The sequence below is a fragment of the Zootoca vivipara genome, chromosome 2, assembly GCF_965207765.1.
Source record: "Zootoca vivipara chromosome 2, rZooViv2.hap1.1, whole genome shotgun sequence".
Taxonomy (NCBI): Eukaryota; Metazoa; Chordata; class Lepidosauria; order Squamata; family Lacertidae; genus Zootoca; species Zootoca vivipara.
The window spans coordinates 71,388,883-71,414,307 of NC_142584.1; the positions used below are offsets into that span (position 1 = coordinate 71,388,883).

Genomic DNA, 25,425 nt, shown 5'->3' on the forward strand with positions numbered 1-25,425 from the left:
GCCACCCAGATTGTAAGACCCTTTAGCCTGAAGGATTCTCTGCAGATATAATGTGTTTATTCCCATCAGCAGTTTCACTGTGTGGGGCTTCTTTCAACCCCTCTGTTTAACTGAATTGTAGTTTAATTACAACATTTAATGGAATAAGGTACTATAAAGGGGATGCACCTCCTAAGAAATGTGGGGTGGTTGGTCTCCAACAGGAGCTATACCTGTGAAAATTAATCTTAGGGGCAGGAGACTATTGGAGCAGCAGGATCCCCTGTGAGTAGTGGCATTTCCATCTTGCCCTTACACAAAATCATTTTTCAGGTGCATTTTTTCAAAGCAGCCCTGATGGGCGTCAATGGAGACAACTGCTTTGAAAGATTTCACTGTCACCAAATGCTTCCTTGCCAGGAAAGGCCCTTGTCGAATTTCTCCTGGCTGTGTTTTTGGGATTTGTGGCATGGGCGGGAGGATATTAAACCAGGAGTTCTTGTCTCCCTTGGATTTTAATCTACTCCAAAGAAGAATCTAAGGATTTGCAAGGATGGCTGCTTCTCTGAAACGCACATGGTGAGACCTTGAAGCTCATATCCAGGCTTGAGCCAAAAGAAAATTAAGGGGGAAATGGTAGGTGCCTCCTCCCTCCCTCCCTCCCTGCCAAATACATCAGATATGGGGAGGTTGTGAGGGGAGGAAAAAGGGGCATCTTAGAAATCCCTACCCAGAGATGTAGCATATTGGATGTAGTATTTCTCTGAAATATATGCCCATTAACTAAATAAATTGAGCTTTACTAGCACGAACCAAAAAAGCTATGAGAGAAAAGCATTTGATTGACTAGATGGCAAGCTTAAGTCCCACAATTATGCCAACTACACTAGTACGGTACTTAGGCTTGCCCTTTTTCTTTTTTTTACTAGCCCTTGCTTCTGAGCTTTTAATAACAACTCCCTCTGTAGACTTTAGCAGACGAAAAGTTTATTCCCATGCCAGGAAGCGCTTCACCTGCTGTTGCTTCTAGATCAAGCTGTTACTAAAAGCACAGGAGAAGCCAAGGACGTTTTATTCTGGTCAGTTGGATGGGAGGAGCATGGAAGAGAGAGGATGACTGCCTGCCTGCCTGACTAACTACTATGGTACTTACCTTATCATATTTAAACAAGCCTTCAAGGAATTTCCCTGGGTCCTGAAGGAGGACTTTGCCAGGTTCCCAATAGTCATCTACCTTGGAACCTAGTTTCTCTCCTGCCACTTTCTTGGGCTTGATACCCTTCATAATGCAGACAGCTTCAATCACCATCTTTACCCCAAGTGGAGGACGCTGCATCGCTCGCACCTAGTTGGAAACAGGGGGAAAGAAGTGGATCAGTCATTCAGTATAATGTCACACCTGCTGAAGGGCATTCCTAACTATCCTGGACTTCAGTCCTGAGGCATGAAATAAATCAAAATTAGAATAGGGTCTTTAAAAGAGCACCACCATTCATAAAGCAGAGTGCCCTTCCTCTGATCATTGCCATTGTTGATATAACGCCATCCATGTACACAGCACTTTACAAACAAAGAAAGGATAGGTCCCTCCCCGCAAGGGGCTTACTGTCTACAAACTGACTCAAGGAAGACAACAAAGGAAGGGGTAAAACGGGCAAGAATACAATATTACTTCAGTGACATGTATTTAAGCTTAGTTACAATGGCATGAGGACTAGCGGGGTTCTGCTAAAGGCTTCGTGGAAAAGTAGGAGGGGTTTGAAGATAGGATGGCATCATGGGGACATTCTGGGAGGCTGCAAAGAGCAAAAGACCTTTGGGCAGCAGAGGGTGGCAGAGAGGGACAAGTGAAGATCACAGGCAGGAATGCATCAGGCTATAAGAATGAAGAGGGGTAAGGGACCATGCAGTCACGAAATTAAAAGGCGCCTGCTTCTTGGGAGAAAAGCAATGACAAACCTAGACAGCATCTTAAAAAGCAGAGACATCACCTTGCCTACAAAGGTCCGTATAGTTAAAGCTATGGTTTTCCCAGTAGTGATGTATGGAAGTGAGAGCTGGACCATAAAGAAGGCTGATCGCCGAAGAATTGATGCTTTTGAATTATGGTGCTGGAGGAGACTCTTGAGAGCCCCATGGACTGCAAGAAGATCAAACCTATCCATTCTTAAGAAAATCAGCCCTGAGTGCTCACTGGAAGGACAGATCCTGAAGCTGAGGCTCCAAGACTTTGACCACCTCATGAGAAGAGAAGAGAAGACTCCCAGGAAAATACCCTGATGCTGGGAAAGATTGAGGGCACAAGGAGAAGGGGACAACAGAGGACAAGATGGTTGGACAGTGTTCTCAAAGCTACCAACATGAGTTTGACCAAACTGCGGGAGGCAGAAGAAGACAGGAGTGCCTGGCGTGCTATGGTCCATGGGGTCATGAAGAGTCGGATACGACTAAACGACTAAACAACAACAAGGGACCATGCGGATAACTGAACAGGTAAGAAGTCTGTGCTAGATCTGGGAACAGTCAGGCAGTCTAGGAACTTAAGAAAGTGTATCATATGGCCAGCATTATAAGAGAGTTGAATGTTTTTTGACAACCAAGTGCTGGACTGAGGTCAGGGGAACAAAAATGAGGCAACGATGCTGAGAGAAGATTGCAGTGATTAAGATGCAAGATGACCAGGGACTGAATCACCTTTGCCAAGATGTCAGAAAAAAAAGGGCCAAAGGAAAGAGGGAGAGGACAGTGTACCTTTTCAACAGGGTAGATGGTGGTGTTATCAATGAATACTGATAGTGTGAAGGGGTTGGAACAAACAATGAGAAGTTTGGTCTTGGATGTAATGAGTTTGAGACAACAGCGGAACTACCAAAAAGAAATAACCAGTGAAGTACTTGTACATATGACATCAGATGAAAGGGGGAAATTTTAGGATAGCGAGGCAGAACTGGGCATTAGCATCATATACCTAGGTGGTACTTAAAGCCACTCTACAATGTGTGTAGGGGAAGAACAGCAGAAAGGCAAGAATAGGAACCACAACACAGGAAGGAAAGTAGGAGAATAGCTTTCTTGTATGAAAATGCTGAAAGAGCAATTAGGCATGTAGGAAAAGAACTCATTGAGGGCAGAATCATGGAAACTTAGGGCAAAAGGGGAGCCAAGCAAGAGAGAGTGATCAATTTGAAAGGGAGAATAGAGGTCAAGGGGAGTGAGGACTAGAGACCTTTGAATTTGGTAGGGAGGAGGTGGTCAGTGATTTTGGCAGGTACAGTTGAAGAGGTGAGAAGATTTGCAGGAGAGAAAACTGAGATACCAAGAGTACACAGCATACCCCAGTAGTCTGCAAATTGCAGGTAGATGAAAAATTGGACAAGAGATTTTATTTTTTTGAGACTAGTGGAAAGGATAGAATCCAAAGTACCACTGACTGAACATTCTGTCAGCTTAAGGATTTTTGCTTGTGGAATGGAATTTTTCCTCCTCCTTGCCATGCACCCCTTAAATCTATTCTAGGGGTTTCCCAACCCCATGAAGCAGAATTGGAAGGGGCATGGAGTGTGTGCAAGGGGGAGGGGGAAGAAGGGGACAAGTTCCACCGCACAAGCACAGGATGGGCTTGCTGAATACTACCCAGTGGCATGTTTAAATGCAGTAGTTTTGAAGGTGTGGTTCTTATTTCTTGGGAGGAGAGATGATAGCTGCCCTGAAAATGGCTGCTTCTTCAGGTTTTGAAACACCACCTCCTTAGGTTTGATTTCATAGCTGCCAAGTTATCCCTTTTTTAAAGGGATATTCCATTATGCTGAATAGGCTTCCTCGCGAGAAAAGGGAAAACTTGGCAGCTATGTTTGATTTACACGTGCCTAGTGGCATGAGGCAAAAGGAAGACTGGGTTCATAAACCTTTCATCATGTAGAAAAGAGAATTTCAGGACATGAACTGCAGTAAATGTTCAAATCCTAGGGTGGCCAGTTGAAAAAGACAAAGCTCCCAAACCTTTAATAGCTATGTAGAAGAGGGATGTTAGCAGCTGCAGCACATAATATAAGCAACACCAGCTGAAAGTCCTCCTTCTACATAACTATTAAAGGGGCTCAGTCTTCTTTTTCAGCAGGCCACCCTTTCAAATTCTCTCTTCTGCATATCCATTAAGGATGCAGGGCCCTGACCTTCTTTGTTCAGCTCAAGTATGAGGAACCTTTGGCTGTTCAGATGCTGCTGAACTAAAGCTCCCATCAACCCCAGCAAGCATGGCCAATGGTTTCTCACATCTGGTCTAGATTACTTAGTGTTGCCTAATTTATGGCACAATCTTAACCATGTCTACTCAAAAGTAAACCCTGTTGAATTCCATGCGGCTTACTCCCAGGTAATCGAGGTTAGGACAGTGAGCCTTAGTCACTCAAAGCTTTATGAGTGAACAATACTGTGCTTGGCATTATATGAAAACTGTCCCTGTTGTCGGATCTTTGAAGATGGTTTCATGTTTGCAAGTTGTCATTCAATGTCAGAACCACACTGAGTGAGAAAAGAACATTTGTGCTTTCCCCGGTTTAGATTATTGTCATCCTACCTCTGTGTCAGTGTGTGTGTGTGTGTGTGTGTGTGTGTGTGTGTACACACTTGGAAGCTCCACTAAATTTACTTTCAGGTAAGTGCACATTCAATTATGGATAAAACCACCTGATGCAAATAATGGCTGAAGTGTCCCAATGTTTGCCATCAGATGGCTAGGTAGGTATGCATGCAAGGAGAAGAATCTCAAGAATGTCTTTTTGGAATGCAATGGGATGAGCTCCCCTATTATGTAGCACTGGGAAAATACTGAGCATACTAGAACTGATTGGCTTTCATTGCACTGCCACTCATGAGCAGAAATTGTACAGACAGGACGGCAGTGATGATCAATACAAAAGGCAGATGTTGGATATAGGAGTACAGTTACTGGATAGAAACTAATCTTACCAATTTGTCAATTGGCTTCCGATATAGCTTTAACACAGCAGTTTGCAACCAGGACAATTAGCAGGCGCTAATACTTGATCTTTGTGCTGTGAAAAGTTTCCCCTACTGGTTTCTGCAGAAATAGGTATAAGAGAACTCCAGGCTACAGTTTGCTCCCAGGGTTACAGAGGTAAGTTACAAAGAGTGGCTAAAAAAAGACTACATGCATTGTTGTTTTGCTACTGCACCAGTGGGGTTTGCTCACAGAATTGCTGAGTTGGAAAGGACCCCGAGGGTCATCTGGTCCAACATCCTGCAATGATGGTGTTGCAAATAAAAATGCAAAGTGAATCATTTGGCTCACAGGATTGCTCCAGGGTGGTCATGGTCTCTGTGTGAAGAAGCTGGGGAATAGTATCCAAAGGGCAGAACAAGTATTTATGTAGGGCCCTGAAACTTTTCCCTGACCATGAGCAATCCTGCTTGATCCTCCTTTATAAGATTTAACCAATTATTATCTGCATGCTTCCAAGATAAAAGCTATTTTAACACCCAAATGCATGAAGAAAGTTAACACTAAAATTCTCAAGGTGTGGAATTCAGATAACCAATACTAGGGGTGTGCATCAGCTCTGTGTACTTCCCAGATTAATGAAGCAAATAGGGGTGATTTGGGTAAGGCTTTCACATGAGTGAATCAGACTGACTGGAGACTCTCTAAAGTCCCAAGTTCCTCTGTAGAACTGAGTGCCCCCCACGCTGCTTTTCAAAATGAGTGCTGCATTCTTTCCCAGGGGGAATATTCTGTATCCCCAACTATCCCTCTCTGAGTTGGGAGGAGAAGACTGTCTACTTGCCTGGGTTCTTTGCTGGGTAATATGCTCTTTGTATAACCCCCCCCAATGGATCTGCATACAATTTGGCAGACTTAATCAACCCTAGTAGGGCTCCTATATCTGCAAATTTCATCAAATTCTGTGAAAGGAGAAAAAATTGTAGCCATGTTTAGATTTTCCATTACTGAATGTACCGGTAGGAAAAGCAGAGCTTTGTTATTAGTAGAATGAATTTGATCCCCCCACAAAATGAGTCAAGCTGGAAAGATGGAGTGACTCCAAAAAAAGACTGGACTGCTTCCCAAAGCTGAAGATACAAGTCAAAATCTTATGGTTGGTGCACACCTCTATTAAAGGTCTTGCTTGTGCAATTATAGCATAGGTGGGCACAAGGGAGACCTCCCTGCATTTTAATAAGCAAGTTGCATCTGCTCCCTCCAGGGTTAGAAGAACCAGAACATGCTCTCACGTAGACGCTCCAGAGCTTTCCTCCTGGATACAGTTAACAGAGGAAGTGAGTTTGTGGAGACCCTGAAATTTGTTTATCCGAAGGCAGATGGTCTTCAGGAGAAAGACTTTGACTGGCTCTTTGATTGTCCTGAGACAGAACAGTTTCTCGAGTCTTTCTGCAACATAGTGGGGGAGGAGAATGTATCCAGTTCTACAGAACTGGAGGCCTATGAGAAACTGGTCATTTCTGGGAAGCCTGTTCTGGAAGGTGAAGCACTGGAACAGGTGTTAAAGACCTGCCGCCAAGCCTCTCAGCTCAGGTGTGCTATACAGGAGAATGACACCCTGCCTCTCGAGACACTTGAACAAGAGGTGCAGACCCTGAAGAGCCAATGCGCCTGTCGGGTAAAGCAGCGCACCAAGCTCCAAATTTATCTAGCCAGCTTGAAGCGAGAGCTCTGTCATTCAGCTGAGAAGAAAGAGAAAGCAAGCCGGGAGCTGAAGAAGGCACACCTGCGGCTAGAGCCAGAGAACTTTCAGAGCAATGATGCTCTCAGCCAAGCCTGTAAGAAAGTGAAGGAGCTGATGCAGTGGCACAGGAAGCCGGCAAGCAAGCGGCAGGAAGCCTCAATGGCAGCAGCGGACCTGGAACATTGCCTCGAATTGGAAGAAAAAGTCACAAAGGCTTTATTGGGATTCTCACCAAAGGTCTTGCCAGATGTTGTCAGCGATGTGGAAGCTGATCAAACAGTTCTGGTGAAAAGGGGGCAGGGAGACTCTTGGGAAAAACTGAATACAGGGTCTATGGAACGGCAAGCTCAGAAAGTGCTGCTAGATAGTAAGAGTACAATCTGCAATAATGATTCTGAAGGTCACATAATGACATATGGCACACTGAAAAGCCAAGTTCTCTCCAAGGGGCAGCTGGCCAATAAGAACGAGCCAGAGTTTACTTGTAAAGCTCTGCCACAAGAAACAGACCGAATGGAAAGTGAGAACTTCAGAACCGTTCAGGATGGTTGTCAAGGAGGGTTGAAGCTGCGGGGAGAAGCTGATGAAATGGAGCATCCCAAAGATGACAACCTGAGCAGCTATCAGGAAGAACTGGAGCGCATGGCATTGGCTTACATGTGCAGTCAGGAAAAGGCACTCGTGACCTCTGCAAACATTAAAGGAATTTCATCTACCTTGAAATGGGCAGGGAAGGCCCTCAAGGCTGCTAAGGAGAACAAGGTAGGTCACTAGCTGCCTGGCTTAAATAAACAAGGTTTAGTAAATGACAGTAAGCACTTGTAATACAAAAGTCTCTGCAAGACAGAAATGTGTTGAGATATACAAATAATAAAAGAGTGAGACTAATTCATCTGTTGCACTTGGTGAATGGGTTTGAACCACTAGACTGACATCTTTTTTTCACCTGTAGTGAATGCTATAAAGCTCAGCAACAAGTACTCTCTTTGTCACACAAGCCCCTGCTTGGCTCTGCATTCATCAGAGCTGGTGTCTGATTTTGTCCACCTCTGACTGTATCCCTCCATCAGGAGCCAACCCCTGTACATTAAAATTTTGTGGATGTAGAGGGCATTCATGAAGGCTGAAACTGGCAGGTTTGGGATAAGTGACATGCTTCTGGAGAGGAGGAAATGAATGACTGGTGGTGGTGGTGGTGGTGAAAGCAGTTTCTCTAGAGCAACAAAGGAATCCCTTGCTGGGGGTGAATGAAAATAAGAGAAACATTAGAAAGTGGGGCAGGGCAGGAGAGAAAAGTAAAAGCAACATGCAGTTTTTCACTTAAAGTCTGGAATGTATATCCAACATCTTCCCAATAGGGTTGCCAGACTCAATAGAGGACAGGACTTCTGTGCCTTTAATTGCCCTGCTCTCTTTTGAGTCTGGAAACCTTAAAGAGAAACCAGCAGACCCTTTGCTTGGAAATTAAACAAAGGGTCTGCTGGTTTCTCTTTAAGGTTTCCAGACTCAAAAGAGAGCAGGGCAATTAAAGGCACAGAAGTCCCATCCTCTATTGAGTCTGGCAACCCTAGTTCCCAACCATGAAGTCAAAAACTAATAGATTGGGGTGACAGCAAAAATCCCCTTGCAATGTTCATATTTAAGTGACATCTTATTTGTATATAAGCTGTATATAATGTATTAATTATGCTGCAAACACGGACAAAAAGAATGCTGCTGCCCCATGTTTTGAGTAAATTTTTACCTCCCACTTTATGGACTCTTGATTGCTAAGCTTCATAAAGAAAGCTTATATAATCACTGGATATCTAGGCTTAGAAAATCAGAACTTAACAGGTCCTCTGGACCAATCTAGTCCTAAGCTATTTGTATTGTGTTCTGCTTTATTCTCAGTTTTGTGAGTTACTTTTAACAAGATATATGGGTTTAAATACTATGATGTCATTCCCAATAGTATTTTAAAGAGTCCCATGGGATAGGAGAATACTTGCCAACAAAACTGGTGGTTTTACTTGCAAAGTTCATAGAGGCCTTCCAGAACTGCAGGGGGATGTGGAATTTAATGTCCTTCTCTTCTACAGGTGAAGGAAGAGAAAGGAGAACTGTATCTTCGTAGAGCCACTTTCCAGGAGCAGTTGTACATCCTCCAAAGGGAGGTTAGACAGGCAAAAACCAAAAAGCTTGTCCCTTTGCTCCAGACCAGTGCCCACCTCCTTCGCTTGCCTGTAGTATGTGGGGAACTCGCTTTGGAAGCCAGGAGACTTGGTCATATTTTATCAATGCAAGAACAAGCTGCTGGCCAAATGATGGTCCACTGGAGCCATTTGGAGCTGCTGTGGCTCTTGCTGATGCATGAGCAGAAGAATCTGCAACAGATGAAGACCCAGCTGGAGGGGATGGTGGCTACCTCGAATGAATCACATGCTAAATTACAGGAATGGCAAGCCTGCTTTGAGGATTCAAGGTTCTCTGTTAAGCAATGCCCGCGTACTCTGATAGACCCCAGTGATCTCACCATGTTACGGTAAAGATCAGATGAGCTATGGCAGGGGAAAGGTATCAAATGGCTGCAAGTGTTAGGAACAAGGAAATACTTCCTTAGGGTGGAATACTTCTAATGGGGCTCATTAGAAAAGAAAAATAAGCTGGTATGTGACTAAAATGAAGCATAACCTATTGAAGATAAAATATGTTAGGACCTTCTCGCCCATTTCTTTTATGCAGCCCACTAGAATGGGTGTTGGTAAAGAGCCATAGTCATTTATGCAGTAGATTTAAATCACTTTGAGATGAATCGACATATAAACTCCTAATTGTTAATTCAGCTAAACAACCATCAAGTCTGACTCGGGTTGAATCTTTCAAATACTCAAAATTCTCTCGCAGCAGCAGATCTACAAGAAACCCAGCACAGTCCTATAGTCACTCTAGTCATCTATAGCGCAGCCACTTTCAAAGTATATGGATCTCTCTCTTTTCTCGCTGTCACAAGGCCAAGAACTGTCATGGATGCAATTTCCCAAAGCTTCTAATGGATGCGTCTTATGTATTCCTTTCCTCCTTAGGCTGTGGGAGATGCTAAACAGGCACAGTCAAGATAAGCAACTCTTCCATGCCTATGGGGCCTTGGCAGGCTGGGGCTCCCGGTTATGCCAGGAGCTCAGGATGCTCAAAGTGCAGCTGGCCACACCACACTCCCAGCTTCCTAAACTGGAGTCTGACAATGAGGTACTTCACTGTTTGATGTATGGGGACTGCAACCAGCTAATGCTTCATGCTCAGGTAAGCAAAAGCTGTAGCCCATCATGTGTGTGAATTTTCCTTTTCTTGCTATACTGCATTATCTATTAATAATCACAAGAATAGACCAAATTAACGGCACACAATGATCTTTGCTTTTGCTACACCATTAAGTGTTGTACTCTTGGGACTCCTGGTCCTCCTTAAGTAGCAAACTTCCCTCCCTGTGAAACTTCTAAATGATGGAAAATTGGAGAAATATGTGCTGCTGCTTCTGAACCCCTATTTGTTTTGACACCTATTTTCTAAAGGGACTAGAAGAACCTCTGGAGCAGCTTTGCACCACACAAGCCAAACTCTACCAAATGCTAATGGACACCTTGAGTGAGGTGAAGGCCAAGCAAAAATCCTTGCAGAGCCACTTTCAGCAAACTGAGCGCAGCCTCTACATGCATTTCTTCACTAACCCAGAACAGCTGAAGGAGCTGGTGCAAGAAGCTGAGAAACAGACCCTGGCATTTTCTTAGGTGTTGGTATAATCACATGAGAGTAGTTCAGCAGAAAATAGTCCTCCAGCTTGCTTGAAGGTAGTCACATCTTATCTTCATCTAGACTGAATGGAAAGTCTCCTTAGGGAGAATCCTGTTCATGAAAGCTTACATTGCTATGTTCTCTTTGTAAAATAGACTGATTTGGACCTGATCCATATACCTGATTCTTCCCTACAATGACTTGGTAAAAAAGGCTCTTAAACTACAGTCTGTTTTTTTCACTTCAGAGTCTGAGTAAAATGTTGGAAGTAGTGATGGATGGGCGGCCTGAGATGTTGGTTAAAACTAAAAGCTACAGTGCATACTTCTAAGATGGGGCGATGCCCTTTTCTGCTTGCCTGCATATTTATTGTCTACCTATTTTTCTATCTCAATTACTGATGTTATTCAAAAAAACTGTGATGAAAGAAGAACCTGGTTGCACAATCAAGAAGGTATTGTTTAATGGTCAGGGTCCATTTTTTGCCGTCTTAAATTGTGGTAATACAAGAAGTTCCATGGCTGAAAATATAATGTGTAACAGTTTCAGGTATATTGCTTGTTTTATATTGAAAACAACTCACTGAAATATGCTAATAAAAGTAATGTTCACTTTAATTTTAACTACTGTATTTGTTAAAGGGCCAACTAGCCTAGAAACATGCTAATGTTGCAATATAATTATTGAAACACAATCTCCCTTTACCTTTCAAATAGGATATGGTGACAGGCATTGCAGAATCCTGGTGGAAACTGGTCATAATAACTTATTATAGGAGCCTATTTTTAGATAATTTCATTGCCAACAGGATCCACACATTTTATCATAAGTTAAAATATGTTTTCCCCCAGAATTCTGAAGTAAGGTTATGGAGGGGCTCTCTTTTCATACACCAGTCAGTAGCTCAATATAACTGCATTTTCCACTATGCAATTAAGACATACTACAAGATATTGCACATATCTGAATACACCTATCCAAGGCTTTGGTGACCTGCTGCTGGCACCTGACAATACAGATGAGCTACTTGTTGGGATGGACACCAACTAACAATAAGTCTTCACATGCATAGCAAAAGTACACATCTAGAGCATTAAAAAATCTCCATATGACTCAACTCTTAAGATCATCTCTAGGCACAACATCAGTCAAATTGACAGCTGGCTAAATAAACCCAACTCTTGAACAGGGGGAACATAACTGACAATAGCCCCTCTAAATTTTCTGGAAGTGCCAGATAATACTAGTAACCCAGCATGTATCTTCAAATGTCAGTGAACAGAAAATGAGACAAGGATCTGTAGCACTAATTTTCTGCCTGTATTCAGCAGCTATCAATGTTTTTTCCAGCTAGGAAGCTTTGTAGTGGCTCAATAATCTATTCAAAGGGAGTTGGCCATTGAATTCAATAGGACTAACTTCTGAAATGACATGAACAGGATTGTGCTGCGTGATGTGATTTATGCTTTTACTTCCCTTACTCATCTCATCTAGTGAAATGAAGCTAGATGCTAACATTACCATAAAACCATTCGAGTCCAAAGAGTTAACGTAGTAGAGGGATGCTGCTACCCATCATTTCAGCCTCTCCAGCAAGTGCAGACTGCTCCCCGTCCCTCATCAGATTTATCATTTGATGAGTGAGGGGCAATGTTTGATCTGTGTACATGCATCTGCATGTCTGTGTATGTGATGGCCGGGATGTGGGTGAGAGAGCGTGCACACTGCATATGACCCCTCTGCCAGTGTGCAGCACCCAAAGGGTTGGGCCAAGGGCATGACATACCTTTGGCTGAAAAGAATTAGATTATTCCTCTTCAGGGACAGCTATCAAAAGGAATAAACTGCTACAACTCACTTACAAGAAAAAAAGTTTGAAAATCAGAATGGGTGGGGTGTTTAGGGGGTGTCACTATTGAACATGTATCCATGGTAAAGCACAGACTGGTATGACTAGCATTCTTGTTGAAAGTATTGCTAACAGAGTTGAGAAAGAATAGCTTTTACCTCTGTAACATCATTTTTATTGAGGTTCCTCAAGCTGGCAAGGGCAGCATCCAGGGCAGGCAGGGCTTCTGCCAGGTCCTTCTGTGCGTCATCAGCAATAGCCTGAGCGGTCTGAGCTTTGACTTTGGCTTTCATTTCCTCTGCCTGCACAGCATTCCGTGTTTCTTCTGCTACAGCCGTGTCTACCTGCAGCAGCACAAAGGTATCTGGAATCACAAATGCTTTCAGGACGGGCTAGAAGCACCTTTTCTGTATCAGTGAGAGGCCCAGTCTGCCTGCCATGGTAAATCATAGTTAACGGCTAATCCTAAACACATGGCTCTCACTAGCACATGGGGGGACGACGACAAACCACAACAGTTGTTTTAGGATTACATCTGAATACAGGATTGTGGCTTGTTTCACTCCCCAGCCCAGCCCCGAAAAAAAAGCCACAAGCCCACATTAAGCCAAAGAAAAACTTGGACACCAGATTAATGTTTGTTTGGAGTGAAGCAAGCCATGAGCACTAATTCAGATGAAACTTTAAGTCAGGGGTTTGTTTGTTTTCTTCCTGCTCACTTGGAAAAAAGCAAGCAGGATTAGTGTAGTCACGGTAAACTATTAATTATGGTTTACCATGATGTGTTAATGAGGTCATTGTTTGCCAAAGCATGAAAAATATTCAACAACAACCACCACCACCCAAGGGACATGCTTTTCTCAAAAGAGCTAGGAGCAGATACAGCTGACCAGAACTCTGAACAGGAACACTGCTGATACAGAATGATAGCCTGCAGTGTTTGGTTACCTGTCTCACTTGGGAAGTAGTATATGGTAGCTGCAAGTTCTTTATTATGCATGCATGGCTAAAGATAAAGAGACTGTCCTTCTTATGAACATGATTGTCTGAAATAAGCATCACACCTCACATAGCAAGGTTAAATATTTGGAGTTTAGTATAAAAGCCAGGTTTTGGAGCCAAAAGTACAAACCCAAATGGCACCCCCTTTTGCAGTAAAGAACAACAAAAGTTTTCTGTCCTTGTGGCAAATGTGTTGCCCCATTATTTTAACTGTGGGACGTATAGTGTGAAAACAAGGCAGAGATGCAACATGGGCATCCCTTTCTCCAACTTAAAGCTAACAAGGCAAAGTCCAGGTTCTTTTCTCCTTCTTGTTTTATCAGGGCACCATCAGCCTCTTTTGCAACAGTGTCTGAAGGCCTGCTGCGTACCTGTATCTGTTCCATGGTTACCAGCGTGTCTTGGGCAGCCTCAGCCAGCAGGGGGCGTGCTAATTCTAGCTCTTCCTGCATTTTTGCTACATCTTCTGCAGTTCGCAAAAGCTAGAAATAGAAGGGAAAGTCATTCTCATATTGAACGTGTCTAGAGAAGAGGAAAATAATCTGTTGCTACAACGCTGAAAACAGTACAGATAGTAAAGGGAAAACCTCAGAAGTAGCTTCAAGCTGCTTGAAAAGAGAACCTGTTGTTTATTCTGGGCTCCACCGGAAAGTCTCTTCTATTAATCAAATTCTAGAGCACAATCCAGTCCAAGGCACAGTTAATTCAGTGTCAGAGTTCTACGCAGGTGCTCAATTCCCCCACCAAAATCAATGGTATTAAAACAGCTTAACTTTTACTTGGCCCAGCCATGTTTTAAAACATTATTTTACCATTGCTTTTTCTTTGTTGTTATGCTGCCACTTTTCTGCATGAAAACTGGCAGCATTTCCCTAAGAGTAGCACTATATGCCCAAAGCTTGTTTCAGGTTGTGGGTTTTGTTTTGTTTTTAAATATAAAGTATAACGTGCTACTAAAAGTCTCAGTTTCACATAAGACCAGGGTGAACTGCACTCAGTAAAGGAAAAGAGAACAATACAGTATATGTGGCTTTATCTTCATTCCTTCTCTCTCTCTTTTATAGCCTTACACATTTACACAGTGAAGAAAAGGAGTCTATGCCAGCCTTCCCAAGTTGGTGCCCTTCAACTCTCAGCATCCCTGACCATTGGCCATGCTGGCAGAAGCTGATGGGAGTTGAGGGTTCAGCAATTTCTAGAGGGCACCAGTTTGGGTAAGGCAAGTCTTTGCTCACACCCCAATACAGACACATTGACTTTCACTAATGATATTTGGGTGTATAATGATTCGAGGTAATTAACACCAGTGACATAGCATTTACCTTAAATAAATAAATATAATTAGGCAAATCAGTTTTCAGTCAGCAAGAAAAATGTATCTGTCTGTAGGCATTTTGGAAGATGCATGCTAATTGATCTGATTGCTATCTGAAAATACGAAGGCTGCATGCAGAATCTTATTCCGAGTGTTTTTCAGATATTTTATTCTGCTGGATTCTATTCTGGATGTTTTTCAGATTTAATTTTTTTACGTGTTAAATAATTCTTTAGTCTTATTTTGGTAGTGTTTAATGTGATGCATGCTGTTATTCCAGTTATAGTCATACAGGCTCCCTCTCTGTCGAGCATCTAGAGCCTTCCATGTTGACCTCTCACTCTTCAGCAGCTGCCAGCTTCGGGTTCTGTCTCTAGGCTTCCTTCTGAATTCCCTCACTGAACCTACTGAAGACTGAACTCCCGACAGTCCTGAGCCTGGGGTAATATTCCCTTCAGCCAATCAACATGTTTCTGCTGGAATTCCAAACCCGTATGGACCAACAGGTTTGAAAGGAATGTCCACTAAATGACTTATCTTAAACTAACCACTTTGGATATTATTGCCCTGTACATAAAAGCTGGAACCTTGGCATGTATATATCACTGTCTTCTTAGCACAAATGAGTAACTTCGACAGTTTGAACAGCTATTTGGTAGATTACCATCAAGACTTGAATACTATGCATCTCAGAGATGGGGAGCCTGTGGCCCTCCAGATGTTACAGAACTCCAACTCCCATTATCCCTGACCACTTTTTACCTAATATTGATAGTTTCTCTACAGTAGGCTTCCAAATATTGACTTTCACAAGCAATGACAATGCTTTTGCAAGTAATCAGCACAGTTCAAGCTAGCAGTTCGATTCTGCCAACCTAGCAGTTCGAAAGCACGTCAAAGTGCAAGTAGATAAATAGGGACCGCTACAGCGGGAAGGTAAACGGTGTTTCCGTGTGCTGCTCTGGTTCGCCAGAAGCGGCTTTGTCATGCTAGCCACATGACCTGGAAGCTGTACGCCGGCTCCCTCGGCCAATAATGTGAGTTGAGCGCGCAACCCCAGAGTCGGTCACGACTGGACCTAATAGTCAGGGGTCCCTTTACCTTTACCTAGCACAGTGACACACTATACATCAGGCCCAAACTTATTAGTGTGTGGTGGTGGAGGGAACCTTTTATGATGTGTTTTGCTGGAAAGGAGAAATCGGTCCATTGCTCTAAGTGCAGTCTTCAACATATGTGATAGAACCCCAAGACTCAAGCAACCCACCTTGTCCAATCCACTCTTCATCCTGGTTTTGGCAACTTTGAGCTCCTGTTTTTTTGTACCTATCAAGGTGGTGAAGATGCCAAGCAGCTCCAGGTAGCTTTTGGGAGTGACATAATTATGCCTTGCCAATTCTGCCAGATACACCTTGCACTTAAGTGCTACGCTCTGGTGGATTTCTACACACATCTCAATCTATAAGGGGGAGGAAACAGACATTGGAAGAGGTTTCTCAACAGAAAGAAGGCAGAGAATGACTATGAAATGTGCTACATGCAAGATGCACAGAAGTTAAAATATGTAATGCAAACATTTATGAAATGAGTATTTCCTTGAAACACAGGGACCAATTGGAGAAGTGACAACTATTCCAAACACTAGCAGTGACTCATACAATATGAATTCTAATAACGAAACATTCAATTATTAGATAATTGCTCTCTTTTTCATGTTTCTCCTTGCACATATGTAAAATCTGAGGTCGTGAGCATATTTAAGAGAGGTCACTTACCATTCCCTGTATAATTTCAGGGGTGGCATCAGCATCTGGGATCTCATTGAAAAATGAAGCAGCAACAGACTGCAGGGCTTCTGCAGGCCACTCATTAAACCAGTCAATGGTACAGCAGTTCACCAGAGATGGGAACTGTCTGAGCCGTGCTCGGAATACCTCTCCAATAGGACTGCAGAATGTGGAAGCAGTAAAGAATGAGAAAAACCTTATTAGAATAGACTTCAACTAAGTCAAATATCTCCTGTTTGGATGCACTGCAGGGGATTCTTTTAACAGCAAAGGCCATGCTAGGCACATTCAGAAGACCACAATTAAAATTTATACTAATATATTACACTAAACCACTGGGGATGGAGAATTCCCACCTCACCAGCAAAGCCTTTATATTCATTAAGGTTTCCACAAGGCAATCATCCCAAATGTTGACATTCAAATTAGGTGCCCTACAGATCTCTTCTACATATGTATTGGAACTAAAGGCTGCTACTATGGTATGTGCCATTATTCCTGAAGGAATAGGCGCTACACTTTGTAAGTGAACACTTTGATCCATCTAAAAACTATGGGCTACACAACTTCATGGCTCCTACAGATACAGAGTTCAATGCAGTGATATTTATTTTGAAGATTTATAGCATAGCTATAAGACTATTATCCTAAATATAATTGAAAAATCACATCAAATAGGAGTAATCTCTCTCTCTCTCTCTCTCTCGGATCACAGGCTCCCCATTCCTGCTATATTCCAGCCCCCTGTAGCATGGATCACCACTGATAGTAAGGAAAGCTCTTGGGAGCTTGGAGAGACCCCCTTCACCATTTAGCCCAATGGACTAGGCTAGCTCATACCTCATGCATAGGACTGTGTGGATATTGCTGCGTACTCTCCCTGTGTACGCAGCCATCAGGTTGGCCTTGGTAGGTTGAAGCCCCTGGTCCTGCACTAATGGTTTCATAGTGGTCATAATCTGGTCCTGTTCATCCAGGGCATACAGGTTAGGTATATCTCCTGAATTCAGCAGGTTGTTGATATCCTCAAGAAAGGACTCACTTTTAATCTAAAGGAAAAAAATTAAAAGGGTTCTATCAACAATAATGTCCTTTCATTTTAATCTCGTCTATTTACCCACTAAAGATCTCATCTTCGTGACTTAGATTTTCGTATTGAAAATCTCTGAAATGTAAGTCACAGTGAGAACACTGGTTGTGCAAATAATGAAAAACAGCCTAACTGATAGGATGAAATCTGCATCAGAGAGAGAATAGTGCGAAACCCCTACTTTGTTAATGTGAAGTAGTAATTCAGAAATTCGACTAACATTTGAGTCCCATCTTTTGGATCCAATCCTAGACTCTGATCACTTTTCTAGGCATTTCATTCTTAAGACAATAAATATGCACTTCCTATCTATTACTTGCAATCCACTTACCATCCATCAACCCTAAACATCTGTTTTAGAGACATTACATCTCTCCAATACTAGTTGGGTTGTATTTTGTACCTGTGAAAATGCAAATTCCCCTCCAATTGTACACTTATTGCTACTAGAAGGCACTGACACCTATTAGATATTGCTTGTAATGAGAATCTTCTCCATTTCCTCCTCCCAATACTTATGCTATTCTACACATTCTAATGTGTTATTTTGCTCATTATTAGCAATGTTTTCAATGTTTCAGATGCTGAGTGCATGACCCAGTGCATCATGACACTGATATTCCTTCCCTTATGTGCAGTGCCACACCATAGTGTAAGCCACCTGCTATTATTATTTATTATTATTATCGTAGTATTATTATCATCATCAGAGAGCCAGTATGATATAGTTGACTGGAGTACACAACTACCTAGAAGTATGGTTGTTGTCCTTCAACAAGTTGCGTAAATGGGACTATTCCTCAGGGTTGCACTGCAACATATCTAACCACAGATCATCTGGATAAGCCACAGATGTACGCAGAGGCACCATGCAATTTTTGGTTTTCAGGGTACTCAAATATCAATGTAATTTATATTTGTGATTCTTACCTCTTGGCACCCATGTGTGTAAAATTTGGCCAACATGTTTAATAATCTAACTCCTTAACAGTTAAGAGTTCTTAGTACCACCAAGAGAAATGTCATTCAGGTATCAGGAACAGCACAGTTTTTCTCAAAACATAGAAGTTCAGTTTTTCAAGAAAACTTGCTAAGCTAAGACTAGTTGGGAAAATAAAACAAGAGATGTGAGTGACAAAATTGGTACAAATCTGAGCAACATTCATTTAAAGGTTTAGCTATCCAGCGCAAGAAGAAATTTCATTCCTAACAGCATCAATTACCTGCGTATCTGTAAACAGAAAGGTAATGGATAAGTTTTGCAGACCAGCCTTCAGCATGATCTTTTTGAGGTCTTCCCTCCAGTCAGATATCCCATAGTTCTTGGAAAGTTCTATCTGAAAACATTCATAATCAGCTCTAAAAAGGAAATGATTATAATCAGGGCATGGGCTACAATATGCTAATATGTATACAGTACAAGGGAGAAAGACACAGAAAGAATTGTTGGTTGCTAACTGAGTGTATCACTGGCAGAAGGTAATCTGTGAGAGTTACGGGGCCACCTTGTGGTCAAAGGCAGGAAAAAGAACTTGAGGGAAATAGGCAGCTTGCAGAATCCAGTTTGCATCCTTGGCATACTCTAACAGGTCAGTTGAACAAGACACAAAAACACAAAGAGAGAAAACAAACATCTACTTCTCTAACAATTGTTGTAACCTACCTTGGAACTTTAGGGTGCAGGGCAACTAATAAATTAAAACAACAATGACAGTGACCCTAAGAGACTAAGAATCTAACAATTTTTACAACAGAACTAGAAAAAACTACTTAACAAAAGCAGCTGAGAAACTAGGGCAAGGCTGATGACCTTCAACCAGTGAAACCATTCCTACCATTCGGGTAGAACATAACAGCTTTTTCTCATGTTGCTGGAGAAGGTAATTAGTGAGGGGCATACCAAAACCTCTCTAAGCATTTATATTTTAATTTTTGTAAGCTGAGACCCAGATGTGAAAAGCAGGGTATAACTTTTACTAAATAATAATAATAATAATAATAATACTATTCTTCTTCTTTGGTGATCACTTGTTGTCGAGTAAGAATAAGAATATTGGGCCTATGTGGAAGTCTAATACATATTGGCAGAATCTGAGCAATTCCCTTCCCATTCTGAGAGGCAATGGTTACAGATTAGGCCTGTGCCCATTAGGCTCTATGTGCATAGGCCCGAAGACCATATTCCAATGTTATAAAGTGGATGTGAGGTGGACCTGGAGGCATTCACGTACATTGAGTGGGAAGGCAAGGAAAATCCCAGTTTCTTCACTATGGTCACTTTCTGCACAGCTGGAACATGATATGAACAGTGTCAAGCTTTCTTCATATGATGTGAGCAAATTGAACTCAGAAGTAGAAATGAACATGAATCCAAAAAAAACCCCAAACTAAAGCTCACTGCTTTTCTGATCATTCTGTCACTATCCACTGGCTCAGAAACCTGTGATATGCATTCATATCTTACATGTGGGATGCTAATTTGGTAAGAGATTGCCTTCCACTGCCACCAACACCCAAGAGAAGAGCATTGCCCAGTGCCTGGCGCAGAATACGGGTGATTCGGCAAATGTGTTGCATAGCGTCCATGAAAAGAACTAGCTTCATCTTGGTAGTATTGATCTGATTGTATTCCTCCATGTACTCCTCAATCACGTGCATAAGCTATAGCCAAAAAGAGAGGAAGAAGAATAGAAGCAATAACTAAGCATGCCTCTCTGAGGAGGCAATCAATGGGCCATTCACCTCTATGCCCATCAGATCCTGTCAATAAGGGAAGACAGTGGTGAAAAAAATACCCAGTCTTAGAAAGGCTACTTAGTGAAAATGAAAATATATGATCTAGGTAGGATGTACACCCATCAAAAAGAGGAGCAAGCAGCCTTTCCTTAATTCCCCAACCAAAATCTTTCACAGATAAACTTAACCATTTAAATAATGTTCACTGTAAACATAAAGGTAATGGGACCCCTGACCATTAGGTCCAGTCGTGACTGACTCTGGGGTTGCAGCGCTCATCTAACATTATTGACCGAGGGAACCGGCGTACAGCTTCCAGGTCATGTGGCCAGCATGACAAAGCCGGCTTCTGGCAAACTACAGCAGCACACGGAAACGCCGTTTACCTTCCCGCTGTAGCGGTACCTATTTATCTACTTGCACATTGACGTGCTTTTGATCTGCTAGGTTGGCAGGAGCTGGGAATGAGCAACGGGAGCTCACCCCGTCACAGGGATTCGAACTGCCAACCTTCTGATCAGCAAGCCCTAGGCTCTGTGGTTTAAGCCACAGTGCCACCCGTGTCCCGCACTGTAAACATAGCCAAGTTCAATAGGATTAGAGCAACACACTTGTATGGATTTCAGAGTTTCAATCTGAGTTTAGCTATTGTGTCATAGCATGGACATTGTTATCTAATCCCTTACCCACATTTTATCTATCTGGCCAATGGGTGTGATGAACAACTGCCTACCTAAGAGGCTGAATTAATTATCTATAATTCACTTAGTGATCATGAAAGAAGACATACTGTTATTATTATCCTTGACTACATGGCAGTGAATGCAAAGTACACTGCTCCTTATTAAAATCATTATATTTTTTCCCTTTGCTTAATTAACATTTTCTCAGTATGCACAATATCCTTCCAGTTGGGAGTTCTGCAGGAAGGATAATTACTTGCAAAGGTCACCTGTACAGGTTTTTAATGGCATCCACTGCAGTACTATGAACATTAAACTTGTTCTTCGTCCTAGTTTATTGCATTCTCCAAGCCCAAGCACTGTGCTAAAGTCATCTGCATAGCAGATTCCCAACTGTTCTTTATTACTTGCCTGAACACAGGGGGCATTCAGAGGAAACAGCATTATCTAGGTCTGTTCTATCCTCTTCCATCCATGTTCATCTATCATTCTCAGCATGCTTCTAGTGCTCAGTCTATCCTTGTACAACCTTGTTGTTGTTTCTTTCCTCTGAAAATCATAATCACTTCTAGTATAGGCATCAAGTATATTCTAGAAACTCAACTATGGACACCCAATACTTTTATTAACTGCACCCATATTATATGTTGTGCACAAAGGAAAGTAATTTGGAAGAAGTACAAAAATGGAGACGCATCTTATGAATCCTACCTTCTCTCTCTCAGCAATTAATTCATAAAGCTTCACATCAGAACCTGGGTACATGAAATCCCCATAGAGAAGGGGCTCATAAGGAACAACTTCCTCAAAGGTGGTATCCCATTCAGACATCACGCTCTTCATCAAGTCATCAAACCAAGTTCGGTCCTCCTCATTAACCAGACGGTCACGAAACACACGACAACTCTCATGATACCACAGCCTCAGCAGGTCCGCTTTATCCTGGCAAACAATTCCAGTGACAACCTTAAACAACCTTTCGTTATTACTTACACAAGCCCAAAGAATGTTATTTCTTGTTCCACAGTGATTCTTCCCCCTAAGACACTGACCCTACGGTGTGAAAAACAACCCTTTCCCAACCAGATTTATAAGAAAATGTTTCTAAACTACCAGAGCAAATCTAAGCCTCAGATCTGCTGATTGGAGGGGTTTAGAGGATAATGGGTATCTCCCCATAACACAGACAAGTTTTGCTAGCACAGGATAAGTCTCCAAAAAGCTCTGTGGGTTTAGCTCTGCTGCTGGTAGAGTTTCTGCTACAATTAGTCAGTGTTGGGCTTTGAAATGAAGAGTTCTGGTGCACAGAAGAGGTGGCCTTGGATCTGCTAGATCATAACCCCCTCTGTTCTTCAGAGAGGCCCCAGAATTGGGTCCCTCTCCCATGCCAGTCTAGACCTGGTATAACTAATTCTCCTTCCACTGGAATCAAGGAGTGGGTTTGTTTGTTTGTTTTTTAAAAAATAAAGATCCACTCAAGGAAAGAAAAAGAAAGTCTGCCACACATCTCCACCCACAACCCACTTAGGATTGCACTGTAAGAATGGCTGGCTAAAACTTGAGGAAATTGAGAGGTGGAGTTCTGCGGATAAATCCATGCACTCAGATTTTATCACTAGATATATGAGGGACTCGTGGACACCCAAGCTCGATTGTACTGGGTTTGTAGTAAAGCTCTACCATGGATACTGCAGAATGAAGTTCTCCTGAGGTAGGAGGACTATGAGTGAATGAAAGAGGTGTAAAATAAAAAAATTCCTTCAGTAGCACCTTAAAGACCAACTAAGTTTTTATTTTGGTATGAGCTTTCGTGTGCATGCACACTTCTTCAGATACAGTGAAATGGAAGTTTCCAGGCACTTATGTAGAGAAGGGGTGGGGAGGGGTGGGGATGGGGAGGGGGGATCACTCAGAAGGGTGGTGGAAATGGGTGATTGACTGACTGATAGCTGTTGATGACCGCAAACGACTGCAAATGGTTTTGCATGAAAAAGCAAGGGTTGAGATGGCTGAAGATCGCTTATCATGTATAATGAGATAAGAACCCGATATCTCTGTTCAAACCAGGTCCCTCCATGGTTTTGAGCTTGGTGATAAGTTGCAATTCAGCAACTTCTCTTTCCAGTCTATTTCTGAAATTCTTTTGTAGTAAGACAGCTACTTTGAGATCTTGTATAGAATGTCCTGGGAGATTGAAGTGTTCTCCTACTGGTTTTTCTGTCTTCTGGTTCCTGATGTCAGATTTATGTCCATTTATCCTTTGGCGTAGGGTTTGGCCTGTTTGTCCAATATAGAGAGCTGAAGGGCACTGTTGGCATTTGATGGCATACACAATGTTAGAGGATGAGCAATTAAATAGTCCTGAGATGGTATGTTGGATGTTGTTGGGGCCAGTAATGGTGTTGTCTGGGTGTATGTGGCAGCAAAGTTGGCATCTGGGTTTATTGCAGGCTCTGGTACCAGTGTCCATGTTAAGTCTGGTGGTTGTATTATTGTGGGTGAGGAGTTGTTTAAGATTGGGTGGCTGTCTGTAGGCAATGAAAGGTCTTCCTCCCAGAGCTTGAGAAAGGGAGCGGTCATTGTCCAGGAGAGGCTGTAGATCTCTGATGATGCGTTGTACTGTTTTAGCTTGGGAGCTGTATGTGATGACTAGTGGTGTTCTGTTATTTTCTTTTTTGGGTCTGTCTTGCAGCAGGTTCTCTCTAGGTATCTGTCTGGCTCTGTTGATCTGTTGTTTAACTTCATCAGGTGGATATTTTAGTTCTAAAAAGGTTTGCTGTAGATCTCTTAGGTGAGATTCTCTGTCTGTAGAGTTGGAACAGATGCGGTTGTAACGTAAGGCCTGGCTGTATACGATGGATTGTTTGGTATGTTTGGGATGGTAGCTAGAAGCATGTAGATATGTTTGTCGGTCAGTTGGTTTTCTGTATAAGGTGGTGTCTATACGTCCATCCTGTATTTTTATAGTAGTGTCCAAAAAATGTATTTCTTGCATAGATTGGTTCATTGTTAGGTTGATGGTGGGGTGAAAGTCATTGAATGTCTGGTGGAAGGTTTCCAGGGTCTGTTGTCCATGTGTCCAGATAATAAAAATATCGTCAATGTATCGCAGGTACAGGAGAGGTTTGAGTGGGTAGGAGTTAAGGAAACGTTGTTCTAAATCTGCCATGAAGATGTTGGCATACTGTGGGGCCATGCGGGTGCCCATGGCTGTGCCGCTGATCTGGAGGAACAGGTCATCACCAAATTTGAAGTGGTTGTGGGTAAGGACAAAGTGGCAGAGTTTGGTAGCAAAGTCCGCTGTGGTTTTATCTGAAATGGTGTTCCTTATGGCTTGTAAACCATCATTGTGTGGGATGTTGGTATATAGAGATTCCACATCCATAGTGGCTAGTATAGTATTGTTAGGAAGATTGTTCAAATATTGTATTTTCCTCAGAAAATCTGTGGTGTCACGTACGTAGCTGGGAGCACTGATAGCATATGGTTTCAGAACAGAGTCCATATAGCCGGAAACACCCACTGTAATGGTGCCAATACCTGAGATGATGGGGCGTCCTGGGTTTCCTGGTTTGTGTATTTTGGGTAGAAGATAGAAAGTTCCTGGCCGAGGTTCCGCTGGTGTGTTTGTGAGGATCTGTTCTTGGATGTGTAGGGGTAGCTCCTTAATAATCTTGTTCAGTTCTTTTTTGTATGCTTGTGTGGGGTCTGAGTCCAATTTCATGTAAAAGGCAGTATTGGAAAGTTGTCTGTGGGCCTCTTGGATGTAATCAGTTTTGTTCATGATGACGACAGCTCCACCCTTGTCTGCCTCTTTAATTATAATGTCTGGGTTGTGATACACTTGCTGCTGCCAACAAGAGAGGAAAAAAGCAACCCCAATATTTTGACCCAGATCCCCACAATCAGGCCTAGATTGTGCATTATTGCTTGCACTTAGTGCAGTGGTATGCAATGCACACAACAAAGGGATAACTATTCAATTATGCAATTTCCAGCAACTAAAATTCCTGTCACAGAGCAGATATTGTGAAGGGAGCACTTACCATAATTTTGGCAGGTTCTGCCATGAGCATGCCCTGGAAAACCTTGGAGAGATCCCTCAGATTAAACGTATAGTGAGATTTTGCTGGAGTAGGCAACAGTTGGGATGTGATAGTGGAATACACTCGTATAGTTGCATCAACAAGGGGTTCGCTTAAGTCCTGCACCTGTGGGCATCCAGCTAAAAAACCCAAAAGATGGTCAGCATTGCAGCGGGGGCTTTTCAGGAAAGGGAGAACCATGAGTGGTCACATAGAAATAGGGCAGGCTAGCTTGAGACATAGTGAGATCACCGTAGCTAAAATAGATTTACCAATGACTTTATCTCACAGAAGCTATTCCCCATCCTCATAATCTATATTACTGCCCAATGTGCAGTTGTAGTACAACCACACAACTTATTAATTAAGACTTTTTATACTGCCTCCCACATCAGTCTCAAGGTAGCATACCAAAATTAAATCA

The 25,425-nt window shown here is 42.5% G+C and overlaps 2 protein-coding genes across 4 annotated transcripts in view; one reads left to right on the forward strand and one right to left on the reverse strand.

The window, feature by feature from the left end:
- Window positions 1-25,425, reverse strand: part of DNAH1 (dynein axonemal heavy chain 1) — a 122,904-nt gene that overhangs the window by 24,362 nt on the left and 73,117 nt on the right. For all 3 annotated transcript variants that reach the window (XM_035106095.3, XM_088662192.1, XM_088662193.1), the window contains exons 47-56: window positions 24,963-25,141; window positions 21,628-21,858; window positions 19,962-20,158; window positions 18,721-18,856; window positions 17,248-17,456; window positions 16,396-16,567; window positions 15,888-16,079; window positions 13,677-13,787; window positions 12,462-12,647; window positions 1,133-1,324 (exon numbers count right to left, since the gene is read on the reverse strand). In XM_035106095.3, coding sequence (XP_034961986.1) covers window positions 1,133-1,324; window positions 12,462-12,647; window positions 13,677-13,787; window positions 15,888-16,079; window positions 16,396-16,567; window positions 17,248-17,456; window positions 18,721-18,856; window positions 19,962-20,158; window positions 21,628-21,858; window positions 24,963-25,141 — 1,805 coding nt within the window. The remainder of the gene's footprint in view (window positions 1-1,132; window positions 1,325-12,461; window positions 12,648-13,676; window positions 13,788-15,887; window positions 16,080-16,395; window positions 16,568-17,247; window positions 17,457-18,720; window positions 18,857-19,961; window positions 20,159-21,627; window positions 21,859-24,962; window positions 25,142-25,425) is intronic.
- LOC118080615 (HAUS augmin-like complex subunit 3) lies at window positions 6,222-12,071 on the forward strand. Its single transcript, XM_035106103.3, has 4 exons — window positions 6,222-7,445; window positions 8,765-9,207; window positions 9,749-9,965; window positions 10,235-12,071. Exons 1-4 carry the CDS (start codon window positions 6,222-6,224, stop codon window positions 10,448-10,450), a joined length of 2,100 nt encoding a protein of 699 aa, XP_034961994.1. The 3' UTR covers window positions 10,451-12,071.

What these genes read in the sequence shown, in the direction of transcription:
- LOC118080615 (XM_035106103.3), top strand. Translation starts at nt 6,222, where the DNA reads ATGCTCTCACGTAGACGCTCCAGAGCTTTCCTCCTGGATACAGTTAAC. An exon ending in AGGCTGCTAAGGAGAACAAG is followed by an intron (nt 7,446 to 8,764) that starts GTAGGTCACTAG and finishes TCTCTTCTACAG; the next exon opens with GTGAAGGAAGAGAAAGGAGA. An exon ending in AGTGATCTCACCATGTTACG is followed by an intron (nt 9,208 to 9,748) that starts GTAAAGATCAGA and finishes TTTCCTCCTTAG; the next exon opens with GCTGTGGGAGATGCTAAACA.